A 24,452-nucleotide genomic window follows, 5' to 3' on the forward strand; every position below is an offset into this window, starting at 1 on the left:
CACAAGCTTTGAGATAAAGGCAACTGCTAGTAAAGACACAAAGAAGAAGAAAGAATAAAAAAAAAAAGAAAAAAAAAGAGAACTCTTACAGGAAAAACAAATGTCTCCTCTCACCTTTGAGATTAGACAAATCCTTGCCATACAGGTAGATAGCTGTATTACTGAAGTGCTGGTAATTTTTTCCTGAAGCTATTAAACCATACCACCACTTAGAAAAAATGCTTTTATCAAATCATACTTCAGAGTTCTAATCTCCAAAATTTTACACCTATTAATCACAAAATCTTTTGTCCCCATAAAGAAGTTTATAAACAAGTAAAATGCACATTCAGTCCAGTGGCAGGAGTTCAGACTAAGACCCTGAAAGTCTCTAGTCCTGCAGGCGATAAAGGAACTAGAATGCAACTAAGGCACAGATGGGATCACAGGCTGAAGTCTTCAGATGTGCCACATATTAAGTCATACATATACTTGGCAAAGCAAGCTGATTTCAAAATGCATACATTAACAAGGAAAGGTGTAGGCCTGCCAAGCTCATTTTGCTACAGATTTTGACAGGCCAACTTTGTCCCTGTAAGGACATGGAAGAGACATATCCCTTAAAGAAGGGCATCAGAAAAGCATCAGAGTAATTGGTAACAAGCCAGACTTCATTAACAATTAGTCACAAGGAGATACAAATTAATCAAAATACCATACATGATTGAGCAGCTCTCCAGCAGACAGAAACAGATAAGCATTTACTCTGACACTGTTCATTTCTAGTGTAACTTGCCACTGCAGAGTTTTAAGGAAAAATTAGCCACAAACCAAAGAAAGTTCATCTCAGCCATCATTTTCTTTTTGTTCTCCTGGTTCTTATAAAGCCATATTCCTTAATGAATTTAACAGGAGCTCTCAAGATTTTCACTGGTTCTTGAACTGAATTACATATTTGATATCTAGGCCAGAGGATCAGTCCCTGAAAAGCAAGAGTTCCCATTTTCTACTTGCAAGAACAACAGCTTTTTTGTGCTGAGTTGTAGTGGTAATAATCGCTCCCCATTCAGACAAAACTCTACTGGGGACTAGAATCACTTATCATATAATGTTCATAAAATGATTTGGGTTGGATGGGACCTTCAAAGACCATCTAGACCACCCCCCAGCCATAGGCAGGGAAGGGCATCCTCCACCAGACCAGGTTGCTCAAAGCCCCATCCAACCTGGCCTTGAACGCTTCCAGGGATGGGGCATCCACAGCCTCTCTGGGCAACCTGTTCCAGTGCCTCACTACCCTCATCGTAAAACATGCTCAAACTTCAGCTCAAGGTTCTATTTCGAGATTGAGAAAACCTCAACTGGACATGAGCAACACACAAGAATCAGTTCATTAGAATGAGCTGGGTAACTTCAGCAAAGTTGTAAGACTTCACTTTTCAATGAGCACAATACAGGAAACCCCCTGACAAAAACATCTCCTGCCCTCTGCCCATTTGGCTAACCCAGCATGAAAGAGGCTCATCTTCACACCTGGAATCTCAAAGTTTGCACCTCAAATTGCACTCAGTTCTGACCTCCTGGCAATTGAAGAGAGACCTGAGAAGCCAAGAAAGATTTGAGCGCTTAAGGTAGATTATATGCTTTCCAAATCACAGAATAAAGGCTCTGAACTGGGAAGAAATGGGAGAACTGATTGCAACAGATCTTGACAGCCACTGTTTATCGTTCCTTTAACTCAAGAGCATTTGGGGAAGAAAGATCAACTTTCTTTCCTCAATCTAGAATCAGGGAGAAGAAAAAAACCTCATAAACTATGCTCCTTGCCTTCCTGGTCTGCAGTAAAACAGAATACGCAGGCGACTCACAAAACAATAAAGTAACAACAGCAAAATCCAGCAGGGGCTACATCACTACAGGTAAATAAAACAGGGCCAGGAGACAAGCTTAGACATGAGATCACTGGTCATTCACACTGCTTATTCCTTTGCAGCCTCCCTGGGACAGTGCTGGCCCTCTCAGGAACCACAGGGGAGGAGGTCACCAGGGACTGCTCCCAATGGGCAGCATGGAAAGAAAATGTGACATCAAGTTAGTCTCTACTTATCTCCAAGTCCTCAAACCCTCAAGAACCCCTTCAAGATCTCATCCCACAACCCAGGGATGTCCAACGTATGCTCCCAGTATTGCATTATGAAAACACCACTCTGATGGGCTGCAATGTCACCACTGACATTCTTATGGACACAGGGGCACAACCCCAGGCTGAATAACCTGCCAGACCCAGTGCTACACAGCAGGTATGCATTCAGTGGGTGCCGTTTGTCCTTGCCATCACAGAAAAGCCCTCAGCCCTGTTTTATTTTCCTGTTTAAGACATAACTAGTATTTTCCTCAAAAAGGACCATTCTACAGCAGGTTAAGATGTTGTATGTCCAGCTCCTCAGTGACTGTGATATAAACCTCAGGTATAAAGAATGTTTCTGGAAAACAATGAAACATCAGTGAAAGCAATCCCAGGTAAGACTGAAGTTGCAGGATGAAAAAGGAAAGAAAAGCAACTGGAGATGTACTTTCATTTGCTGTGTCTGAACACTAGGAGAGCAAAATTAACTAGACAAAGACAGACTGACCAGAGGTTTAAGTCCAGATCCACATTCAATTCCCTACTCCACCACAGACTCCCTGGGACAACTTGGTGAAATCATCTAACCTCATTTAAATTATTCTTCTAGATTTCAATTTTCATTAGTAATCTCCCACAGTACTGCCAAAGAAGCTTTTTCATACTCCAGCAGTAAAGCAACACACTTCAGAAACCTTTCTCAGAACAATGACAAAGATAACAAAACAGCTTACAACTTCTAATAAAGCAAAACAACACAGAGGTTTGAAAGGAAACTACTCCAAACCCAAGGCACCTGCTGTAAGCATCACTGCAGTTTTGCAGTTATTTCCACATTTACTGACAATCAGAATTCAAAACTGGTAGATTTATATGGCGGGTCTCCCTTTCATGTGCAATTTTCCTTTGCTTCCTTACTATATTTTTCTTGACAGCTCCCCATTTTGATTGGCAATACAAGAAAATACAGTAAAATAAAACTTCACTTTAGAAAGGCATGAGATTTTTCTCAGCAATACGGATCAGAACTCGATGCTAAAGGCCACAAGCACTGCTCACCTTAGTGATGAGAGGAGAAAAATAAAAATGACACAACTCTAGTAGTTTGAAGTGACATTTAAGCAGCAACCCCTGCATGCTTTTTAAAATTTATGCATAGCAATTTTTTTGTTTGTTTGTTTCAGGCTTTGCTCCTCACTGTGAGATACTTCATGGATTATATGTTTTTATAACCAAGTACTTTATTTTTTTAATAATCAATAAAACCCCCAAAACCTATCCTGCCTCTACTAAAGTGGCTGATGCTCAGTATCCAACACTGAACCGAGCAAAGTGCAGCAGGTGTGCCAAAAAACCCCACAAACACACACTGCCCCCCCCCAATAACATGACCTTCCTCCCTGGTAGGAACATATGACGCAGAACTTTGCTGCAGAAGAATTAATAAGGCCTGAAAAAAAAGTATATTCACAAAGAGGAGTGAAGTTTCATTTAAGAGTGAAATTTAAGTAACTTCATTAGGATGTTGATTTATCAGGTTCAATGATAAACTCTTCTGGCATTCTTATTATTTTAAAAGAACAAAAACCCCTAAAAAATCCAATGAAAACCCCAACCCCCTCCCCAAAACAAAACAAGCCACACAAGCAGAGAGTGTGGAAAAAGGAGAATAGTGGGAGAAAAAACAAAAAGGCAATGAAAAGAACAATCTTCTCTACTTATGCCATATTAGAGATAAGGCTCCTAAACTCCTTTAGAAGACTAACATATCAATTGCTTTTTATTGCTTAAAAGCCAAACAAACATTATATCCCTGTAGCTGATGAAGAAGCAGTTTTAGGTCTCCCACCACATAACATGAAAAAAGTCAAGACAATTATGTAAACAACTTAGTTATGATTAAATGCATTACAGAAAATAAACTCTGTGAAAGCAATATGCTAAAACCAAGAGTTACAAGAAAGAAAAGAGATCATATTATGCTCTTCATTTAAAAGGCATTGCTTTGTTTGGGTTTTTTTGTAGTGGTGTTTTAAAAAGTTAAGAGACTCACAGTGTTCAGAAACTAACACTAAAATAGAGAAGCAGTAGCTCCTAGCACTAAAACATTTTAAATTCAGAGCAGCAGAGCAGGTAAACTCAAATCCACAAGAGTTTGGGAATAATAAAATAGCATAATGAATAAAGACAACACAGAAATATATCCTGCTAAACAATTAAACTTATGGATTATACTGAAATGAAGTTAATAAACTGTCACAAGTGTAAGCTATAGCTAAAACATTTCACTTATCGGATGAAGGATTACCCAATAAGAATTTTTATTTTTTAGACCAAACTGAATATGCAGGCTTTTAAAAAAGTTTTTCATGCCTCTTTTCACACACATATGAATCTCAATTGCTAAAACAGTCTTCCTGCTCTATAAGCATATAAGTACTTTCCCCATAAGATGCAGCAGAATTCTTACCAAATCAGCACCAGCTTGAAGCAACACATCTGCAACATCAGTATGTCCATTTTCACAGGCATAGGTCAAAGCTGTATCTCCTGTTGCTGTGGTGGCATGAACATTAGCTCCTGGAAACACAACATTAGTTTTATCTTATTGGACATCTCCTTATCAAGTATTTCATATCAGATAAACACAAAAATCAGGGCACTTTATCTGTAACAACAGCTATATCCTACTGACCAACAGCTTCCACAACCCAAGGGCATTGCTCTCAGAGTAAAAATTGCTCTCGTAGTAAAAATATTCTGAGCAGAGGGGATAAGCCAAGGCTTGGAAAAAGCATGACTGGCAATCTAAGCACTTAAACCTATACGCTCACATATTCCTACGTTCCCTCTACAGCAATGAGGATTTCAGTTGTTACAACAAATAAAAGTGAATCCAGACAGTTGTCTAGACTATCCATTTGACAGGGAGCTGCATGCCAAGGAAAACCAGACAAAATGCATGTTATTGAATTAGTATTAATATTATAAGACCATACACTTCTACAAATTTCATTTCTTCCCTGCTCTTTAAAATCATTTGCTTTAAAACCTTTTTGTTGAAATAATTTCACTAGCTTTATATATGCCAATTACATGAAAACTACGCATGATTCTTGCTACGTAATGCATTATTCTTCAAAAGAAATGCCAATACGATTAGCCATTTTCTTATTTTCAAAGTGTGAGATATATTTAGAGACTCCCTGATACCAAAACAAGGCTCCTCAATTAACTTTCTACATTATCAGAAGTGAAGTGCAAGCAGCATTCCAAGTGAGCTGATGACAGGTGTCACATGCTGGTATCACTGCACAAAGAGACACAGTTGTTACTGTCCCTTGATGAGCAGGGAACATTACTTTCTAGAATTACAAATCCAGACAATTTTATGCTTATTCTTAGAAAGGACAAACAAATAAATCACCTCCCATAACAAGGAAGATTTCCAAAATGCAACTCCTTTTTATTTATTTATTATTTTAAGCAGTATTACTACACTTTAGTCTCTACCAACTGTAAACTGACAGATGAACATTGAAGTGTCATTTCCCCCCAACTCCATCAAAATTTAACTTTTACTACTGTATAATGTACTAGTAAAACTCATTCATCACAGAAATTCAGCAAATTCCAGAATCTGTCTTGCACGCTATTTCCCAGGGCACAATTCCTAAAATGCTTGCTATTCAGGGAGACTGACTGCAGATAAACAGGCTTAGTCAAAGCAGGAGTAGCATAAAAACAAGCATTATCCGTATTAACATTTTGTCCTAAATGCAGTTAGCTGGAAACAATGTTCATAATGAACATTGATGTTTTTTAGATATGCAACAGATCCAGTGCTCCATGAGGCACTTTCCTCTGTTAACAGTATCAAACAATATTAAGGTGTAACATACACTATTTTTCTTCTTGCTAAGGTATCTGAGAATATAGTTTCTTGTTACAACACTGCTAGCATCTAGCCCAGGTATCTTCTAAATCATATAGAACATGGAGTCTATAATACCTGTGGGCTAGATCATTTGCACTGTACACTTACCTGCTGCCAGCAAGTATTTCACCAATTCAAGATGACCCTCTTGAGCAGCTTCCATCAAAGGCGTTGAGCAACCAAGTTCTATATCAGCTCCTGCCTTAATGAGGAAATCAGCTACTTCAGAAAACCCTCCACAACATGCCAGAGTAAGAGCTGTTTCCTGCGTTTCTTCTGTCTGTGCATTTATATTTGCCCCTAGGAAACAAAATAGCTGTTACTTTAACTGACTAGACACAGGGTAGGAAGGTGAATGCTCATCACCTCCACAGTTTGGGTGTTTTAGCTTTGCTCTATAGTTACAGCAACAAGCAGCAACAGCCACACACTCTATCAGAGGAGTTTGCACAGAATACCTAGTGGCAAATGGTCAACTCTGCATTCTTCATAATGAACGCTCAAGAAACGACAGTAACCTCACCTTGTGCCAGTAGCAAGGCTACCATCTCTTCATGGCCTTCCCGGGCAGCTTCCATTAGAGGAGTATAACCTTCATCATTAACTTCCTCCAGGTTAGCTCCCCTTTCTATCAGAAGAGCTGCCAACTCCACATGTCCACCACAAGCAGCCAGAGTGAGCGGAGATTCAAATGAATCTGCAGGCATATTCACTTGAGCACCACTGTCTAAAAGCAAGCGTGCCACTTCCACATGTCCATCCTATAAAACAAAGGTCAACACAAAAATCAGGAATAGTTGAAGTCACTTGATGCTGTAGTTGCAACCACTATCATACTACATCTGAAAATGATCCTATAAAAGACAGGGTCTTTTGACTTAAGATGGTTCAGTTTATGACATAGTTATGGTAATACTTGGATTAAACTGACATTTAGGTTTCCATCTACATCTAAGTTAGGTTTAAATGCATGAGGAAAAAAGAGCTAGGTATATGTTGGGGTTTTTTGTTGGGTTTTGGTTTTTTTTTTTCTTTCTTGGGGTAGTAGGGAAACAGTTATGGGATAAGACTTTCTTAAATATCCAGCAAAATACCTGGGACACAAAAGTAACAGAGATAGCAAACAAGTACCATAAGTAATAAACCCACTCCATAACTAAACCCCAAAACAAGCACTGAAAAAAATATATTCTTTTTCTTTGTAGTTGATTCATGGTTTCTACAGACCAAAAAAGCTCCCACTGGCAGTTTCTAGACCTTGGGAAAGATACCTGCAGAGTAACTGAAGTGGGTTACAATGAGGTAGGTAACAGAAGAGGGAAGACTTGAATAAATCTTAAAGGAGACTGAAAAGTGCCTTGGGGCAAAGCAATCTTTGCCATAGAGGAAAAGAGAATTAGGATCGCCAGAGTAGTCTGTTTGAGCCCTTACCAATCAAAGCATATAAATGCAGCTGTCAGCTTCTCAAGAAACTATTACTAAACTCCTCAAAGTTCCTTAAAAGAGACCAAGTACCAAAAAAATCCATGTTTAACCTAAGGTGTTGTTTGTAGAGAGTCACAATACCTCTGAAAAGGGGAAAACGTAAAGAAGTTTTGGCATTAGGAAAGAAGAAACACTCACATGGTTTCCCCCTCCCACATAACTTAAGAAACTGGGACCCAAACTTGTGGAACAATTTGGAGAAGAGATCTTGGAAAAGTGAAACAGATTACAAACTACACCTAATGAAGGGCGAAGGTTCGAGTCGTGCAAAGAGTGCTCAGTGAGATACAGAAAGTGTGAGGGTCTAATCAGAGGACATTTCTTCAGCATACACAATTAATAGCATAACTTAAGGATGGAAAGGGAACTCCAAGTAGAAGACTTGAACTGAAGCATGCTCTTTGTATCTCTCAGTGGAGAGAAAACCACTTGCTGCCTTGCATACTGCAGGTGCATAGGTATTAGGTGCATCACCTTGGTCACTCCATTTGCCATCCAAAGAAATGTGGGGTTCTTCCAGAAGGAGAAAACTGTCAGCCAGCTTTAATGATGTAGAGCACTGTGTCCTGACACAGTGGTTCTCCTAGGATTTGACAGTTAAGCTGGATTAATTCCTTAAATTAGCCCAAATGCACACTGACAGATTTTGCTAGAGAACTAAAGAATACTTCTTCCTGAGGAAGACATAAAAAGGGCCAATTTCAGTGGCAAGTAGCAGATGTTTTTATGTTGTGTCCTTGGAAGGAAATCTAAATAAAAAGTTGGGCAATACTAAAGCGGGGGGGGGAAGACAGACATTAGAAGACCTCCCTGCCCAAAGTTAAAGACCGAGCTGTCCAGGCTAGGGCACTGATATCTAGGGGTGATTCAGAAAGTTATAAAGCTAAGAAGAATTCTACTAATTCCCCAAATTAAAGAACTTACGTATTAAGAAAAGCAACCTCAAGCAACCTACCAGTTCCTCATTCCAATCTCACCAGAACTGTCAGCCAGTAACTCAAACTGCTAACACAGAGCTATAGAAAAGGGGGCCAGAGGGATATCAAACACGCAACTCCTGTCAACATTTGTCTTAAGATGACCATGAAGCAGGTATTAAGTAACCTGAGATTGACAGCAATCAAGTCTGTAAATTAGAGACAGGCTGTTGTTCTCCAAGAAGCTGACTAAAAGCCAACAACCACCTCACCTAACTAAAGGCATTATCCTAGGTGTGGCACTCCATCTTGACCAAAACATACTAAAACTCAGAGGCACTTACAATATAACTGGTGATCAGAGACCAGATGTCTCAGCTTCCTGTATCTGCAGTATTCATTAGTTGGAAAACAGCGAAGACTGGGAAAAGTCACAATAATTTGGTTGAATGGTTCCCTTCTGCAAGGGTGCAGCCGAAAGATAACAAGGAACAAACTCCATCATTCAACTTGGAGTTGGGACTTCAAAGGATCAATTTCCTCTCTGTTGCTTTTAAAGGTCAATATACACTCTGTAATGCAAACTAGTTTGAAACATTCAAGAGCTAAAAACGTGCAGGCAACCCACACAACTTTATCTTCCCCAAGCGAGATACTTCATAGCCTCCAAGTCAACCCAGTGCTCAGACTGTATCACCACGAAAGGAAAAAAAAAAAAAAAAAAAAAAAAAAAAAGAAAGACTAAACCTATACAGAACAGTGGGCTGATTAAAACATTTAGCTTGCAGTCATGCTGCAATCTCCTTTAGGTGACAACATACACCCGCTGCAACTGCATCCTTCTGAATTCCTTACTGGCACTAGGCTCTGATACAGGGAAGACTATTCAAGGATAGTATTACCATCTCACTATCGGAAGACTTCAACAGCTTGAGACATTATAATCTGACCTTGGTCACTTGCATCATCACCTCACAACTGCACTAAAAGAACACTTGATCCTGCAGCTCTCAAGACTGTAGGAACATTGCAGCCTATCTTCTAAGGATTATAGGCTACTGGGAGCAAATTAAGTTTTCCACCGTTCGCTGTGCTTCCTATGAAAACAAGGTCCCCGTTCTTTCTTCAAAGAAGGTCTCCAGCTTGAAGAACAGATAAAATGTCACCTAAGGTCTGGACAAAAGTGGCTGCAGACATACTTTGACACAATAGCACACTCTTTATTAAGAGGAAGATCTTGGAAAGGGAAGTTGTTCCTCAATGGATGCTTTGAAATGACATGAGTTGTCCAAGAACTAAGAACTAAACTACTTCTGACCTACCATTTTATTTTCAAAAGAAAAACCTCACAGCACCATTTACAAAAGCCTCGAAGAGAGCAAACCATCTCCACATGCAAAACACTTCCTGCAGTGGTGAAAGGACAAGTGTAATGCATTAGTCATCCAGCTCAGTGCACTTCTAGTACGCTCATACCATGATGACCTGAAAGACCTTGTTTACAAAGACAAAGGTGGAAAACTAACTCTTACACTGCAAAGAAACAGTGACTTGGGCTCAACCCACCACTTTACTGCACTGCAGATTAGTTGCACCTACACTTCACATTGGAAGCATATAAAACAACACATCACACCCCCAAAAATTAGAATAATTTTTTCCCCTGTAACCAATAAGGCTGAAAAGCTGGCCACCTGTGGTAACTATAGTAAAGGCTTTCTTACTATAAAAAGTAACACACACTCACTTGCAGACCCAAACCAGCTTGTTAACAAAGGCTCACTTTATTTTGTTATCTTTTATTCCTCTCTCATTGAAAAGAGAGCAGTACAAATAAAGGCTATTTACCATGCAGGCCTCCATTAGCGCCGTGTGCATCTCATCTGTTTTATGTTCTTGATCAGCTCCAGCTTCAAGCAAAAAACGAACCATATCTAAATGGCCTTCAAATGAAACAGATCAAAATAAAGAAGCATTTAATATTGTAAACTTTTAGTAGTACAGACAATACACTTAATGAAGTCATTTATATTTTCATAGTTTGCTATTACAATTTTTACAAGTCATAATTTGCAAATCTGCTCTTTTTAAAGTACTCTAAAAAATACCAATGCAAAACAGACGGCCAGACTTTAGACAGTCTTTCCAAAGATACTGCCCAACCATGAGATGAAAACAGACCTCTCTAATTCAAGTTTACACAACAGGAACCTTTCCTTGTGACGTCAAGCTATAAAAGACTGTACTTATTCCTTATTCAACTGTATAGAGATGTATCATTTAAGTGTTCCAAGGCAGCATACAACTGGGGGGCATTATCTTTTAGAGAAAGGTCCATGTAGATCTGAACTAAACTTTAAGCTTTTTAGTAAAAGCATTCACAGACATATTTCTGAGAACTAAGATACATGTATTATGTCATCTGACACTATTTTTAAAAGCTCCCACTGAACGTCACCAATACTTGTTTTCAACTCTATTATGACTTCTGTCATTTTAGAATTTGTCCCTTACAAGTTCTACATCTTAACCTCTTGACGAGCATCCTCTTCCAAGACAAGACTTAGTTTTACATAGATAGGAAAACAACATAGCTCAACCATCTTGCCAAAGATAATGCAGGAAATTTCTAGTCAATGAAGGTCTTACATTACATCACTCTCACAAGAAACAAGAATGCTCCTCCAACACATCCAGGAGTACCATTACTGAAATTTCTCTGTAGGGAACTACTATACGCTGCAGGAAATCCATGACAAATCCAGATGCAAGTTTTCAGATGGGTTATACATAGTATGTATCCTCCAATTCTAACCAGAGGCAAAACCTGAAGTTACTATGACAATAATCTGCATCATTAATGCTTCTATTACGAGAAAAACAATTGTTGGAAATTTTATGAAGGTTTTTGAAAGAAAAAAACAAAACTTGGAAGCACATTGGATTAGCACTGCACTAAGTTACTTTATATAGAAACTTTAAATAGCAAAATAAATTAAGTCAAAAGTTCATAATACTTAACAATTTATAGACATCCTCCAAAATTACACTAAATGAAAAGTATCCAGTAATAATGCTAGCATTTGCACCCCATCAGGTATTCCAGGAAGATTTGTTCTAACTTCACATTTTCCTAATAGCTAACAGAGCTGTTTTCAGAACTTGCAGATAGTTAGTGAGGGGAATCTGAATGAAACAGGGAATGCGGTAGTGAGGGAAGAAGAGAGTGGCAGTGTGTCAAAGCACAAGTTTGGATGCAGCCAGTCACGAGTTTTCACCTGCAACATGTCGAATACACGTCCACCACATGTGGACACAAGTAGACAGGATTAATACCACTACACCACGGATGAGCATTTCCTGACATCGAGTTTAAAACCAAGATCCAATATTCCAAAACTCTTACGAAAATATTCGAAGTACAGCTGGAAGCTTTAGTTAGATAAATCCTAGCAAATAAATTCAAACAAAAATACAAAACAAGGCAAGAGACAATACCTTTATAGCATGCAAGTGTAAGTGCACTTTCTTTGAACTCGTTGGAGTGAGTGTTGATTCCTGCACCATATTCCAGCAATACTCTTGCAACCTCAACATGACCTGCACTGGCTGCTTCCATTAAGGGGGTATGCCCATTCTCATTGTGGTCTTCTATATTAGCACCGGCTTTCAATAGCACCTTCACTATGTCAACAAAGCCCCCAGCACAAGCATAAGTGAGAGCTGTGTTCCCTGCAGAGAAGAAGTAGTTTACATGAAAGGCCTTTTCATCATCCACTCCTAATACAGGAAAGAAAATTAGTTTTAACATCTCTGAACAAAATCAAGTACATCACTAGCAGCAGCTTTTTACCTCACAGCAATGTTACTCCAGCCAATAATTTCAGGCTGGATATAAAAATCACAACACGACTATACTGTGAAAGAGTTTTAATGCTAAGCCAATATTACAAATCAGGATTTTTTTCTTTTATAATTATGTTTCCTACTTCAGCCCACAAAGAGAGACCAAACACACACACACACACACACAGAACAATGAGTAATTTTCATGCCCACTCTGAGTTTGGGCAGAGGGGTGTTTGGGTTTTTTTGCCTGAGACTGTATCCTGCAATCCCTTGAAAAACTTTTACTGGCTAGATGAAAATAAATTTATAATTTAAAACTCCAGTACTGTAAGTGACAGACAATTACATATGGTTCATGTTTTAAACGCTACCGTTAATTTTAAGCTAAGTTCTGCTTAATATGGCTGAACATCAAGATAAAAAGAACATTTCATAGTTCAGACACCTGACTTTTTTAAAATTTGAACAAAGTTTAAATTCCATCTTAATATTAGCAGAATCCAATTGCAGGTTAATACTCTTAGCAAGGTTAGTTAAGCTGTGGTCAAGCATCAGCAGTGTAGACAACATTCAATGCTCAAAGAATTGTACCTCCTCTTTGGTAAAAAAACAATAGACCAAAATAAATGGTCTTGACCAGAGGTGTCCCATGGTCTTCTTACTGGTTAATTCTGGATTATACAGATAAGAAAAACTAAACTTCATGTATTTTTCTGGTCATCTAACACCACAATGGTTTTCACAGGAAGACTGCTTTCCATTACAGTTTATATTAAAAACAATCTTTAATAATGGCCAGGTAAGACTCTAAACACATCCTCTATGTATCTGGCCTATTCTTAATAGTTCCTGTCATGTTTTCTTGTGAATGAAACTATCAGACAAAAACACAGATGTTCAGAACAGCTGCACATCTTATATGCCAATCTTATTAATTCTTTGTGTTCCTGCTTCCCAGTTACCTGTTGAAGATTGTGCGTTGACGTCTGCACAATGAACAAGGAGAAGTTTAACAATATCTACATAGCCTCCGCTGGCAGCTGCCATTAAGGGAGTTATGTCTCCTTTATTCCCTCGATCTTCAACATTTGCATGCATTGCTAGTAGCACCTAGAGAAAAAATTTCACTTTAATAAATAAATTATAACACCAACTTTTAGTTTGCTTTTCATTCAGTGGGGCTTGTGAGAATGATTCCCCAGCCAGCCATGACATTCCCTTGCAGTAATACCCCCAATGGTGAAGCACAATGGCACTCCCCAGGGCCATTTATAATTACTACCTGCACTGTGCTCTGCTTCAGGAAGTGCTGATTTTCTACATTTGTTCATATCTGCTAAAATCAACATTAAGTTACAGTGCAATACTGACATTTTCAAAAGTCACAGGGCAATGCACTAACCAGAATGACAGCAGAGAAACTGTAAACTTGCATTAGTGACCACATGACACATTGGGTCAAGCTTACAGGTAAACAGTTTTCTCCCTGTACTCTTGCCTGGCACCAAAACATGAAGCTGGCCACTTTGAGAACTATCACCTAAAAATCTTCAAGCACAAATTCTGCCCTTAGATACCTAAGTATAAAAGCCAAAAATTAACAAATTAATGCATTGTTTATACAGATGTGATAAAAAAAAAAGATTGAGTGAGAGACATGAGCTTTTAGAAGGTAACCACTTGTCGTGTTTGATTTTGCTGCTATTTTAGATCCTCTTGCAATGTCTGCTTGGCAGAACAGCTCGACTGCATCTAGACCAATGCCAGAAAAGCAGATACATCATAAAACACAAGACACATTCCTCAGACAAGTCCCTTAAACCTAAAGGCATATATGATGGCATTTTTCCATTAAAAAGACAAATGATAACTGGAAGCCCACAATAAACTGTATTAACTGATACTCTGTTTACATTATAAAAAATTATTATAATCAGAATAGCTAAAATGTTTACCTATCAAAGCAGCCCCTTCGAAAGTGCGTCACAAACAAAGGTTTAGCTGTGATTACATTTGTTACTTACTTGTGCCAATTCATAATATCCTGCTGAACAGGCCAAGCAAAGGAGACTCTCCCCTTCTTCAGTATGTTCATTTACGCTTCTTCCTTCATCCAACAGCTTCCGGACAGCATTTACATCCCCATCTGAGCATGCTTCTGCCAAACTGCGACTGGAAAATCAGTTACCACAGAATAAGCTCAGAACAAATCTGCCGTAGATGGGTAGCTTTCCTATGCAAGGAAGAAGTCTTCACTTAAAGACTCACATTAGTACTAAGCCTTGCGAGAAAAATATACCTTACAAATTTAAGAAAAAATATATACATAAACATTATTTCCATAGGTGAAACAGAGATAAAGAACTTGCTTATGTCTAAATTAGCTCTTGTCCTCATCAGTTGCTAACTCACATAAGCCTCATACAGACTAGATGCAAAGAAGAATGCTCAAAAGCAGGTAATTTGTATTTGCATGACACAGAAGTAAACCCCACTGATGCTATTCACACTTTGGCGGAATGCCAGACACACAAGAGGCTATGACCACGACAAACTACTGGCTATAGGTACCAAGCCAAATTTCTAGTAGACATAAAGCCAAAAAGTAAACAGCCTAGTATCAGAGAGACCACTAATACTGAATACTGCAACAAGACAAACTTCCAACCGTTGTCTCTGCTGTAGTGGGACTATTTCCTTCTCTACACTAGCCGAAAGATTTTTTTTCTTTTAATTCAAAACACCAGTTTCTTAATTTAAGCAGCCATTTCAAAGAAAAATCCTTGCCTTACCTAATGACATCTTAAAGGAAGAAAGGAGAAGAGCCTTACAAAAGTTTAATGTGTTTCCTTTCATGCACTGTTAAAAGCATATTACAGAAGTTTTCAGATGGAGGAAATAAGCCAATTGAACTGCACGTTTTTTAAACAGCAATAACACCACAAATCCTACATGGAATACTACTAACTCATCCTTAAAAAAAGCATAAGAGGTAATTACAAGCTAAGAGTTAAAAGGAAAAGACAAGACAAACCCTGAGTTCTTGGCATCTAAAAGCTCTACAATCACTATGAAGTCTATAATCACTACTTTAACCATCATTAACCTCTGAAGTAGAAGAGAATAACTATTTCCCCCAAGACCTAGGAAAGTACACTAATCAAATCTTGAAAAAGATGAGCTGAGCTTCAATTTCAAACCAAGTCACCTGTCCTTTAAATCTTTTTCTGTACAAAAAAAAGTCTAACAGCAAAGACAACTGTTAAAGCACTGCTAAACACAAGTGTAAACAAGTGCAAGTCATGCTCAGTACCAACTCAGTTACACTTCTCCAACTGATGATATAATTTTATTTAGAAAAATACATGCAAGGAATCATGGTCCCTCAGCCACTGGGAACCAAACCACAATTAATGCCCTGGTGGGAGGGGGAAGGGAGGAAGAGCTTTTTGTGGTAACAGCAGTGGACTGTATGTGATGCATTCCTATCAGTATATTTTATTTTCAAGATACAGAAGCTTGTTGCTTAAAACAAAAACTAGTACACTCAGATTCATTAAAAACCTCAAACTTCTACTCTTCTTCCGTAAAAGACAGAAGTTCACTCAAGAAATTCACTCACAATGAAGAAAATATCCATTTGAGCACAAAGTTCCCTCAGGAAAGCATGCAAGTCTCAATTTTCAACTGTTCAAAGACTGTACAGTTAAAAGATGTTAAGTCCCTATTTTAAAAGGAACTCATTTGCCATATACCCCAAAATGAAATAAACTGTGGTAGCAGCTGCTAGATAAAAGCTGAGATCCGACTGAAAGAGAATATCCAGTATCTGATCACTTACATTTGCATTGTAATCACTAAGTATTTTAAGCAAAAAAACTGGTATTTTGGTAAAGTGTATTATTTGACTACATAGTCAAATCCATATACTGAAGCAAAGGGATCCCACTAAAAGGCTGCACGACACTATCAAACCTGCCACCTTCTCCTGGGAGGTAGTAAGGGACAGCTGTGTGCTCATGGCACAAGCAAAGAGCCTTGCTGCAACCCACACGTAACCAGGCATTTACAGCTGGGGCTCCCATGTTCAACTGGGAGGAGAGAGTGGGGATTCATGTACTTTTGCACACACATAGTCTAGCCTTTAGAAACAGGAGCCACCCAACACCATAACCTGTGAGACAAATCCTGAAACAGGTCCCATCATTCTCAGAAGATGACCCTAAGCTACCTCATATAATACAGAACTGCTGTGAAACCAAATATGCTCTGGGAAAAAGCTATTAAAAACAAGACCTGTAGTTGATTCTAGTTGACCCGGGCACCTCAAGGGGTCTCCCATTTTGCCCTCTGCTCAGGTTCCCTTTGAGGTACTTCCAACACATTTTGTAGAAGTGACAAGAATGACACTGGGATGCTCTTCCAAATTAAGCACAGGATGCTGTTGACCTTTGCTCCAAGGGTGCATTGCTGGCTTATGTTCCACTTGCTGTCCACCACAAAACTCAGGTCTTTTTCTCAAATGTTGACTGCCAGCCATTCAGCCCTCCCCATCCGTATCAATGCACAGAGATATTCGTCCCCAGGTGCAAGACTTTGCATTTCCCTTTGTTGAATTTCATGAGATTCCTGCTGGCCCCTTTCTCCAGCTTGTCAAGGTCCCTCTGAATGGCAGCACAACCATCTGGTCCACCAACCACTGCTTTCAGTTTTGTATCATCTGCAAACTTGCTGAGGACGTACTCTGTACCATCACACGGGTCACTGATGAAGACATTAAACAGTACTAGCCCCAGTATCATCCCCTGAAGTACAACACTAGCAACTTGCTTTCACCTGAACTTCGTGCCCTAACAACTCTGAGCCTAGTAGTTCAGACAGTTTTCAATCCACCTCACTGGTCTGTACTTCATCAGCTTGTCCCACAGGATGCTGTGGGATACAGTGTGAATACTTGCTGAAGTCAAGATAAACAGCAGCCACTGCCCTCCTCTCACCTACCAATGCAGCCATCTCTTCGTAGAAGGCTATCAGGTCAGGTTTGATCTCCCCTTTGTAAAACCATGCTGACTACTTCCCATCATCATTTTGTACTTACTATGCTAGGAAATGGCTTCCAGGAGGATTTGCACCATCACCTTTTCAGGGACTGAGGTGAGTCTGACCTGCCTATAAGTCCCTTGGATCCTCTTTCTTGCCCTTCTTGAGCACAGGGGTGACATTTGCTTTCTTCCAGTCCTCAGGAACCTCCCTCATTCCCCATGACCTTTCAAGTAAATTGAGACTGGCCTCGCAGTGACAACAGCCAGCTTCTTCAGTACTCATGGGTGCATCCTATCAGGTCCCATTAACTTGTCCACTGGATTATGTCCAACCTGTTTAAATGCTCCCTGACCTGGTACCAACCAAGGGCAAGCCCTCCTTGGTCCAGACCTTCCCACTCATCTCAGGGGCCTGGGATTCCTGAAAGCAAATCACACCAGTAAAGCCCAAGGTAAGTGCAGCATTCACTACCTCCTCCTATTCTGTGTCCCCGTCACTAGGTCCCGTGCCATATTCTGAGGCAGGCCCACATCTTCCCTCATCTTCCTTTTGCAGCTGATATACTCACACTAGTAGAGCTTGTTGCCTTTCATGCCCTTTGCCAGATTCAACTCCAGGTGGGCTTTGGCCTTCCTAATCACAACCCTGTATGCTTGGACATTGTCTCTATATTCACCATGGGTCATCTGGCCTTCTTCCACCTCTTGTATGCTTCCTTTTTATGGTCAAGCATGCTTCCCCAGCATATTTTCATCTCCCCATGTTTTGATTCACAAGTAATTTCTCTAGCTTGTTAGGAAATGAAACTATATTTTTTCTGCATTTGTATTTACATTTTGAGTACTGACTCAAGACTACCGCCTTTACTGTAAGCACTTTTTACAAACCCCAAGTCTGAATTTCAAGAAGATATCCATATGAAAGGAAACTTAAGAATTTCAATTTTTGATCCTAGATCTTAAGTTCAACAGTATATGCAGTCACACCATCCCAACAGTTTAGGAACTATTTGCCTAGTACAGTAGAAAATATTGTCAGAGTAGAAAATATTTCAGGACCCCTAAAGATGGTTTGGAATTACCAACATAGAAGAAAGCTTTTGATGCCATAGGACAAATCTTCAGTTTTGTCATCATGGGAGTTAAATGCCATCCTCATTAATTATCAGTTACAAAAAGTTATCGGATAATACAGTTTTCATTTTCCCCTAAGTTCCTGAGCAAGATCCTGGGACAAATCGCTGCCCTGTAAGTATTAGTATTCTCTTCCAACTTTTAACACAATGAACTAGATTCATTAGTTTCCAAAGTATGCTGAGGCATTAATTAGAGAACTATCACCAACTCTTCTACATGTACGAATTTAACCTGTTTTTGAAAAAAAAAAAAATCAACCGTCTAGTTGTCTAGTACATAGAAAGAGCAGCAGGTTAGAAAGTAACATTTTTTTGTACTTTTCTCTTACACTTTGAAGCCAATAACCTGATGGGACAGTAGTTACACCTTCAGATTCAATAACTTTGCTTCTGCTAGTAGTAGAGCAGATACATTATCAAGTACTAACTATAAAATTAACTGAATTTGAAATTAAAAATACAAACTTGCATTCTATAGTTGGGAAACTAGGGGTGGGGAGTGATCAATACGTACTTGTCCACTTGTCCTGCATTGTGATTGTTCTCTGCTCTCATCCGCGTCAATGCAGCAGCAGCTTCATCCAGTGCACAGCTGACAGAGGATGTCAGTCTTCGGAGAACCTCAGGATCTGCGAAGGCTTTACCATCGGCAGTGGACAATTTACCAATTCCTTCAGTGTACGTTCGTTCATCAGTCAAGTTAGTATGAAAGTCACACAAAAGAAATGCAAAGACACTATTTTAGATTTCAGCCACATGCACTATTAGTTAAAAATCATTTGCAAACATGCCAGAAAATCAGCTACTGAAAAGTAACTGTTAACATTTGCCTAAGACCTGAACATTTAATTAACTATAATACAGCAGTAAGAAAACTATTTTTCAACTGGCAGCTTCATTACCTGTCCCAAATTCCCAACTCATACCTTTGAAGAATAAAATAAAAAATTAAAAAGAAAAAATCTTTGGGGAATAAGGATAAGTCCAGGGGTCAAGCCCAAAACCAGAAGCTTGGGAAACAGGGATTATTCTACAGGCTTGGTTTAATATTTTCTGAATGTGAAGAATTTTCTAATTTAAAATGTAAAGTTATTACCTCTTTCCCACCCAACTTCACCCCAAATGAAGTGGACTTAGCTCTAATATATCTTTTCTTTTTTAAAAGTAGGAAAAAACTTTAGAAAGTTATTAGCTTAAATTCCCAATAATTTAACATTCTAAACTGCACAGCTCTAGCTACAGACACTAAAATTACAAAACAAAATTTCAAATATTTATGTATACTTGAAATCAATGCCCCCTCTACACTAACATTACACAGCAGAAATGCTTAGACTCAAGGAACTTTTGTAACGGGTTCTTTTATCAGAACAGTTTCTTTGCTGCAAGACTAAAGCTGAAGGCCAATACAGAACAGCACCACAAGAAGGTATTTATCCCACTCATTTACATGGCTGATATAAAATTATGGTACAGCTGTGTAGTTTTACTCCATACAGTTCAGCACAGCCTATTTTACATATGCAAACAGCACTGCACAGTTGTCTCTGTGGTGTAGGCAGGGCTTATATTTGCATATACAAATGTGCAAATAGTGTAAGGAAATACACTGATGAATAGTACCCCCCCCAAATCAATTTCACATGCTACAAAAAAAAAAAATGGTTACTGGTTTATAGATTAGCTACCTTCAGCAGTGATGTATCAGTAACTTTTCAATTCCTTAGCAGTTAAACAGGGTCAAATTAGATATAAACCTCTGAAAATAACACATCTTTTACCTCAAAAGATTTGCTATTTGGTATGTGCATATCTCTGCAAGACTGATTCACACCATGTCTCCCACAACCCAGCCTGCAATTATGACAGAATAAATACTGAAATCATACTCTGAAAGTTTAACATTTGTCTTCAGACAATGTATTTCCCCAGTTTGAGAGCATCCAATTTGCTTCTCATTAATGTAAGAATCAATACTTACCAAATTTCTCCACCTTGAAAACATTTTAGGCCAGCACACGCCAGGCACACTGTGTTACATTACCCATCATCACTGCTGCAGTGCTGGTAAGTGTTGGCTTACAGTATTCAAACTCAGTGTTGCTGGAAATGATGAGAGTCCCTATCCTGTCACCAAGGCAGACGCCTACGATGGGGTGCAGAAGTTTACTTGGCCAACTGAAACTGAGCACGGGCTATGAAGGTTGAGATGAGCTGCTTAAGCAACCTGGTCAGATCCAAGCATACTACCCCGACTCCAACATCCTACCTCTGGATCACTTCAGCAGTGTCAAGAGGCTACGAAAAACAATTTGTTATGAATTACCCACTCCACAATAAAATGAGAAATTACAACTAGATCTGTCTACACCATACCCATCTGGTCTTCAAAGACTGTCTAGTGCACTGCAGAGCAATCAGAGCAGAGAAACATAGTGTCACGGACTCTTGACTCCACATACTTCAAGAGGCTATCAGCCATATGCCCCCTTCCACCTCCAAACTGTTGAGGCCATAACCCTTCTAGCCACTGCTGTTAAATATAGTGAGGCTATAAACAACAAGCCTCAAACACCACAGCTCACACCTCACATTAATGTAAACTGAATTTGTTTTTGGTTTAAAAGGGGATGTAAGTCATGTTCGGCTCTGCAGTTGCAGCAGGTGGGACAGCAGGAGATAGTCACTGCGAAATTGCACCAGGGCATTGATTTAGTACTAAACACACTGAGAAAGTGATAGTTTTTACATAGATCTGCTTCCCAGGACAGTTCACAGTAACTACACAGATGTTTACACTAGCTATTTCTGGTGGCAGTGCTGGCTTACACTAGCTTGCAGAGTACATGAAAGCACTGCCTAAGGAAAGAAAGGGAATTAAGTCTTCACAGCTCAGCGCTGAGGCCTCATCTAGGACCGCTGCAACCAAAGCTGAACACTGCAGTAAGCAAAGTAGACAAGTACTTGAGAGAAATCCACAGGATTTAGAAAAATGACCTGAGTAAAGTCTAAAAAAGCGTAGATTTAGCTTACAAGGAGCAGCACAACAACAGTTTCCCTCCACTTAGACGGGTCTCATGAAGGAGCTGGTAAACAGCTCTACTGCCAGCAAAAGAAGTGAGAAATAAAAAGTCCAGTAAAAAAAAAAAAAAAAAAAAAGCAAAACCCACCCTCAAAACCCCAAAACAAACAAACAAAACCAAAATGACCTGGCTATCTCAAACTAAGCTGGATATCTCAATCATTTTAAATCATTAAGGTAGTAGATCAGACAGGTTACCTAGACAAGCAGAACCTACACTCGACTATTCTCTCCACTTTTAAAGTTTGCGTGTTGAAGCATTCATACATGGGATTTCTGAAGGCAAGAGAAATCACACCATGGACCTAAGTCCTGTATCCTGTAAAGACAAGCAAACTCCAACTGCTGCAGAGCTCCTGTTCCAAAGTATCTGTTTTCATGGATTACTGCTGCTGGTGTCTGGGAGGACTTACCAACCACAGGATGACTGGCTCCCCCTTCTAGCTAGTAAAAGCACGCTTACAGCTCACTACAGTTTCCTACTGTATTGGGTCTGGCTGAGATGGAGTTAATAGTCCCCATAGCAGCCCTCATAGAACTGTGCTCTGCATTAGTAGCTAGAGAGATGTTGATAACACACCAGTGTTTTGGCTACTGCTGAGCAGTGCTGGCACAGCATCAAGGCTGTCTCCCCAACATTTTTGCCCCCTCCCTCAATGGCAGGTTGGGGCAGGGCAAGATCTTGGGAGGGGACATAACCAGGACAGCTGACCTAAACTAACCAAACAGATATTCCATACCATAATGACATCAGCTCAGATATAAAAGCTAAGTAAAGGGAGACGGAAGGGAAGGCATTTTTGTCTTCCCGAGCAACCACCACGCGTACTGAAGCCCTGCTTCCCAGGAAGTGGCCAGACATCGCCTGCTGATGGGAAGTAGAGAATAATATCATTTGTTTTTCTTTGCTTTCACGCGCAACCTTTGCTTTCACTTTATTAAACTGTCCTTATCTTGACCCATGAGCTTTTTGTTATATTTTCTCCCCCCTGTCCAGCTAAGAAGGGGGAGTGATAGAGCGGCTTTGGTGGGCACCTGGCACCCAGCCAGGGTCAACCCACCACACCTACTTTGTTCCAAAAAAGGTGCTATAACCACGGCAAGCACTTTTGGAGGGTAAGCTGAAGATGCCTTTTATTTACCTCACCAGCTAGGACTCAACCCAGGTGCCATCCCCAGCTGTTAATTTCATACTTTTTTTTATATATATATTGCACATGCCAAAACTAATCAACAGCCACAGAAGACATCAGAGCAGACATTTGTTAGGCTGGATGGAGTAAAAGGGAGACAGACTACAAGAATTACCACTGCAGACACCCATTCATTTATTTCCCTTCTGCAAGTTTACAGTACCTTCGAAATAATTGCTCAGTTTTTACTTCACTGTGATTTAGGATGACTATGCCAGAATCTTATTGCTGTAACGCTCGCTTATCTTTTAATTTCTAATTCAATTGTTTTTGTCCATTTCATAACTATTTGCTCTTGTGTCACTCTCCCAGGTGTTTAAGACACCTCAGACACAGGGCCAGAAACAACCTGATCTACCTGCAGGTGCTGGGCTAAAACTCTTCTTGTCTCCTCCCATCCAACGAATACTGAAAGCATCCTGAAGACCATTCTCCACATTTACTTGAATTTGTCCTTCTTGCACACAAGTGACCACAATTTCTCACATTATTACAGTCTCACTAGCATGTTACTGACTACTGATCTGACATTACCTGAACTGAAACCTAGTGTTTGACATTCTCTTGTTTTCTGCACAGCAATGGCACATTTTCAGGAATACAAGCCACCACAGAGGTTGTTTAACATCATCTTTTCATGGACTGATCACTGTTGCAGGATAAGTCTGAAAAGAGAATATGGGAGCCACTGAGGACTGTTTTTTATTGAGAACAGTCCATAGTCATTAACCATATCAAGATGGTGATGTTCCCAATGCAAAGTTACAGCTTACCAGTCAAATTATGAAGAGCATGTTCATAAGTAAACCAAAAGGAAGTACTTCCATACAACATGAGCTGCCATGCAAAGACCAAAAAGGTGAATTTAAAAATAGATAGGTTCACAGAAAGTACAGGCTTTACAGTAATACTAAGAACAGTGGCCCTGGGAAGTCACTGTTTAAGGACATTCCTGAACAAGAGACTACTGGAAGGATAGAGAGAGGAGAGACTATCACCTGTACTGCAATTTTACTGCTTTTCCCTGAAGTGTCCACAGCTAGCCCACTGCAGGGCACGGGGAGCTAGACACACCTTCAGCCTGCCTTTATGGGGCAGTTCTTTAGCTGAGCACCTTCTGCTGAAGCCACATGCCAGTGTGTTCACAAACCCCGGCAGGGACAAGGCAAGAAGCATTATCTAACAACTGAAAAGAGAGCTCTTAACTAAACCTGGGAACAGGTTGTCTAGAGGAGTTGTGGATTCCCCATCCCTGGAAGTGTTCAAGGCCAGGGTGGATGGGGCTTAGAGCAACCCGACCTAGTGAAAGACATCCCTGCCCATGGCAGGGGGGTTAGACCGGATGATTTTTAAAGGTCACTTCCAACCCAAAACCTATTCTATGATTCTATAGACTCCTCTGACTGGAAATAGATGACCTAGCTCCTCCCCATCCAACACATCAACACACAGACTGTAGATCTCCAAATTAGAGAGAAAAGCATGAATTCCAAGATCTGCAAGCAGATTAGTCCTTCTACTGAGCCACAAACCACCAATTCTATGGTACACAGATTCAGGCTGCACCTGAAAAGGATATTTCCACCAGTTTAAACAAGTCAACAATTCAACAGTTTAACAGAGATTAAATGCCCAGTACAACTGACTACTATACAACTAGGTTGAATCTGGAGCAGATGGCTTTTTTTTTTCCCCTAAAGCTACTAT

At 39.7% G+C, this 24,452-nt stretch overlaps 1 protein-coding gene across 22 annotated transcripts in view; it reads right to left on the minus strand.

Moving 5' to 3' along the window:
• Nucleotides 1-24,452, minus strand: part of LOC115334003 (ankyrin repeat and KH domain-containing protein 1) — a 120,556-nt gene that overhangs the window by 57,257 nt on the left and 38,847 nt on the right. For 14 of the 22 annotated variants that reach the window (XM_041119245.1, XM_041119248.1, XM_041119250.1 and 11 more), the window contains exons 3-10: nt 18,985-19,141; nt 14,317-14,464; nt 13,255-13,402; nt 11,942-12,223; nt 10,292-10,386; nt 6,565-6,802; nt 6,150-6,341; nt 4,575-4,684 (exon numbers count right to left, since the gene is read on the minus strand). In XM_041119245.1, the coding sequence (XP_040975179.1) occupies nt 4,575-4,684; nt 6,150-6,341; nt 6,565-6,802; nt 10,292-10,386; nt 11,942-12,223; nt 13,255-13,402; nt 14,317-14,464; nt 18,985-19,141 (1,370 nt within the window). The remainder of the gene's footprint in view (nt 1-4,574; nt 4,685-6,149; nt 6,342-6,564; nt 6,803-10,291; nt 10,387-11,941; nt 12,224-13,254; nt 13,403-14,316; nt 14,465-18,984; nt 19,142-24,452) is intronic. The other 8 variants (XM_029997640.2, XM_029997662.2, XM_029997658.2 and 5 more) reach the window with 1 other exon arrangement.

This window comes from Aquila chrysaetos, chromosome 22 (assembly GCF_900496995.4).
Source record: "Aquila chrysaetos chrysaetos chromosome 22, bAquChr1.4, whole genome shotgun sequence".
NCBI lineage: Eukaryota > Metazoa > Chordata > Aves > Accipitriformes > Accipitridae > Aquila > Aquila chrysaetos.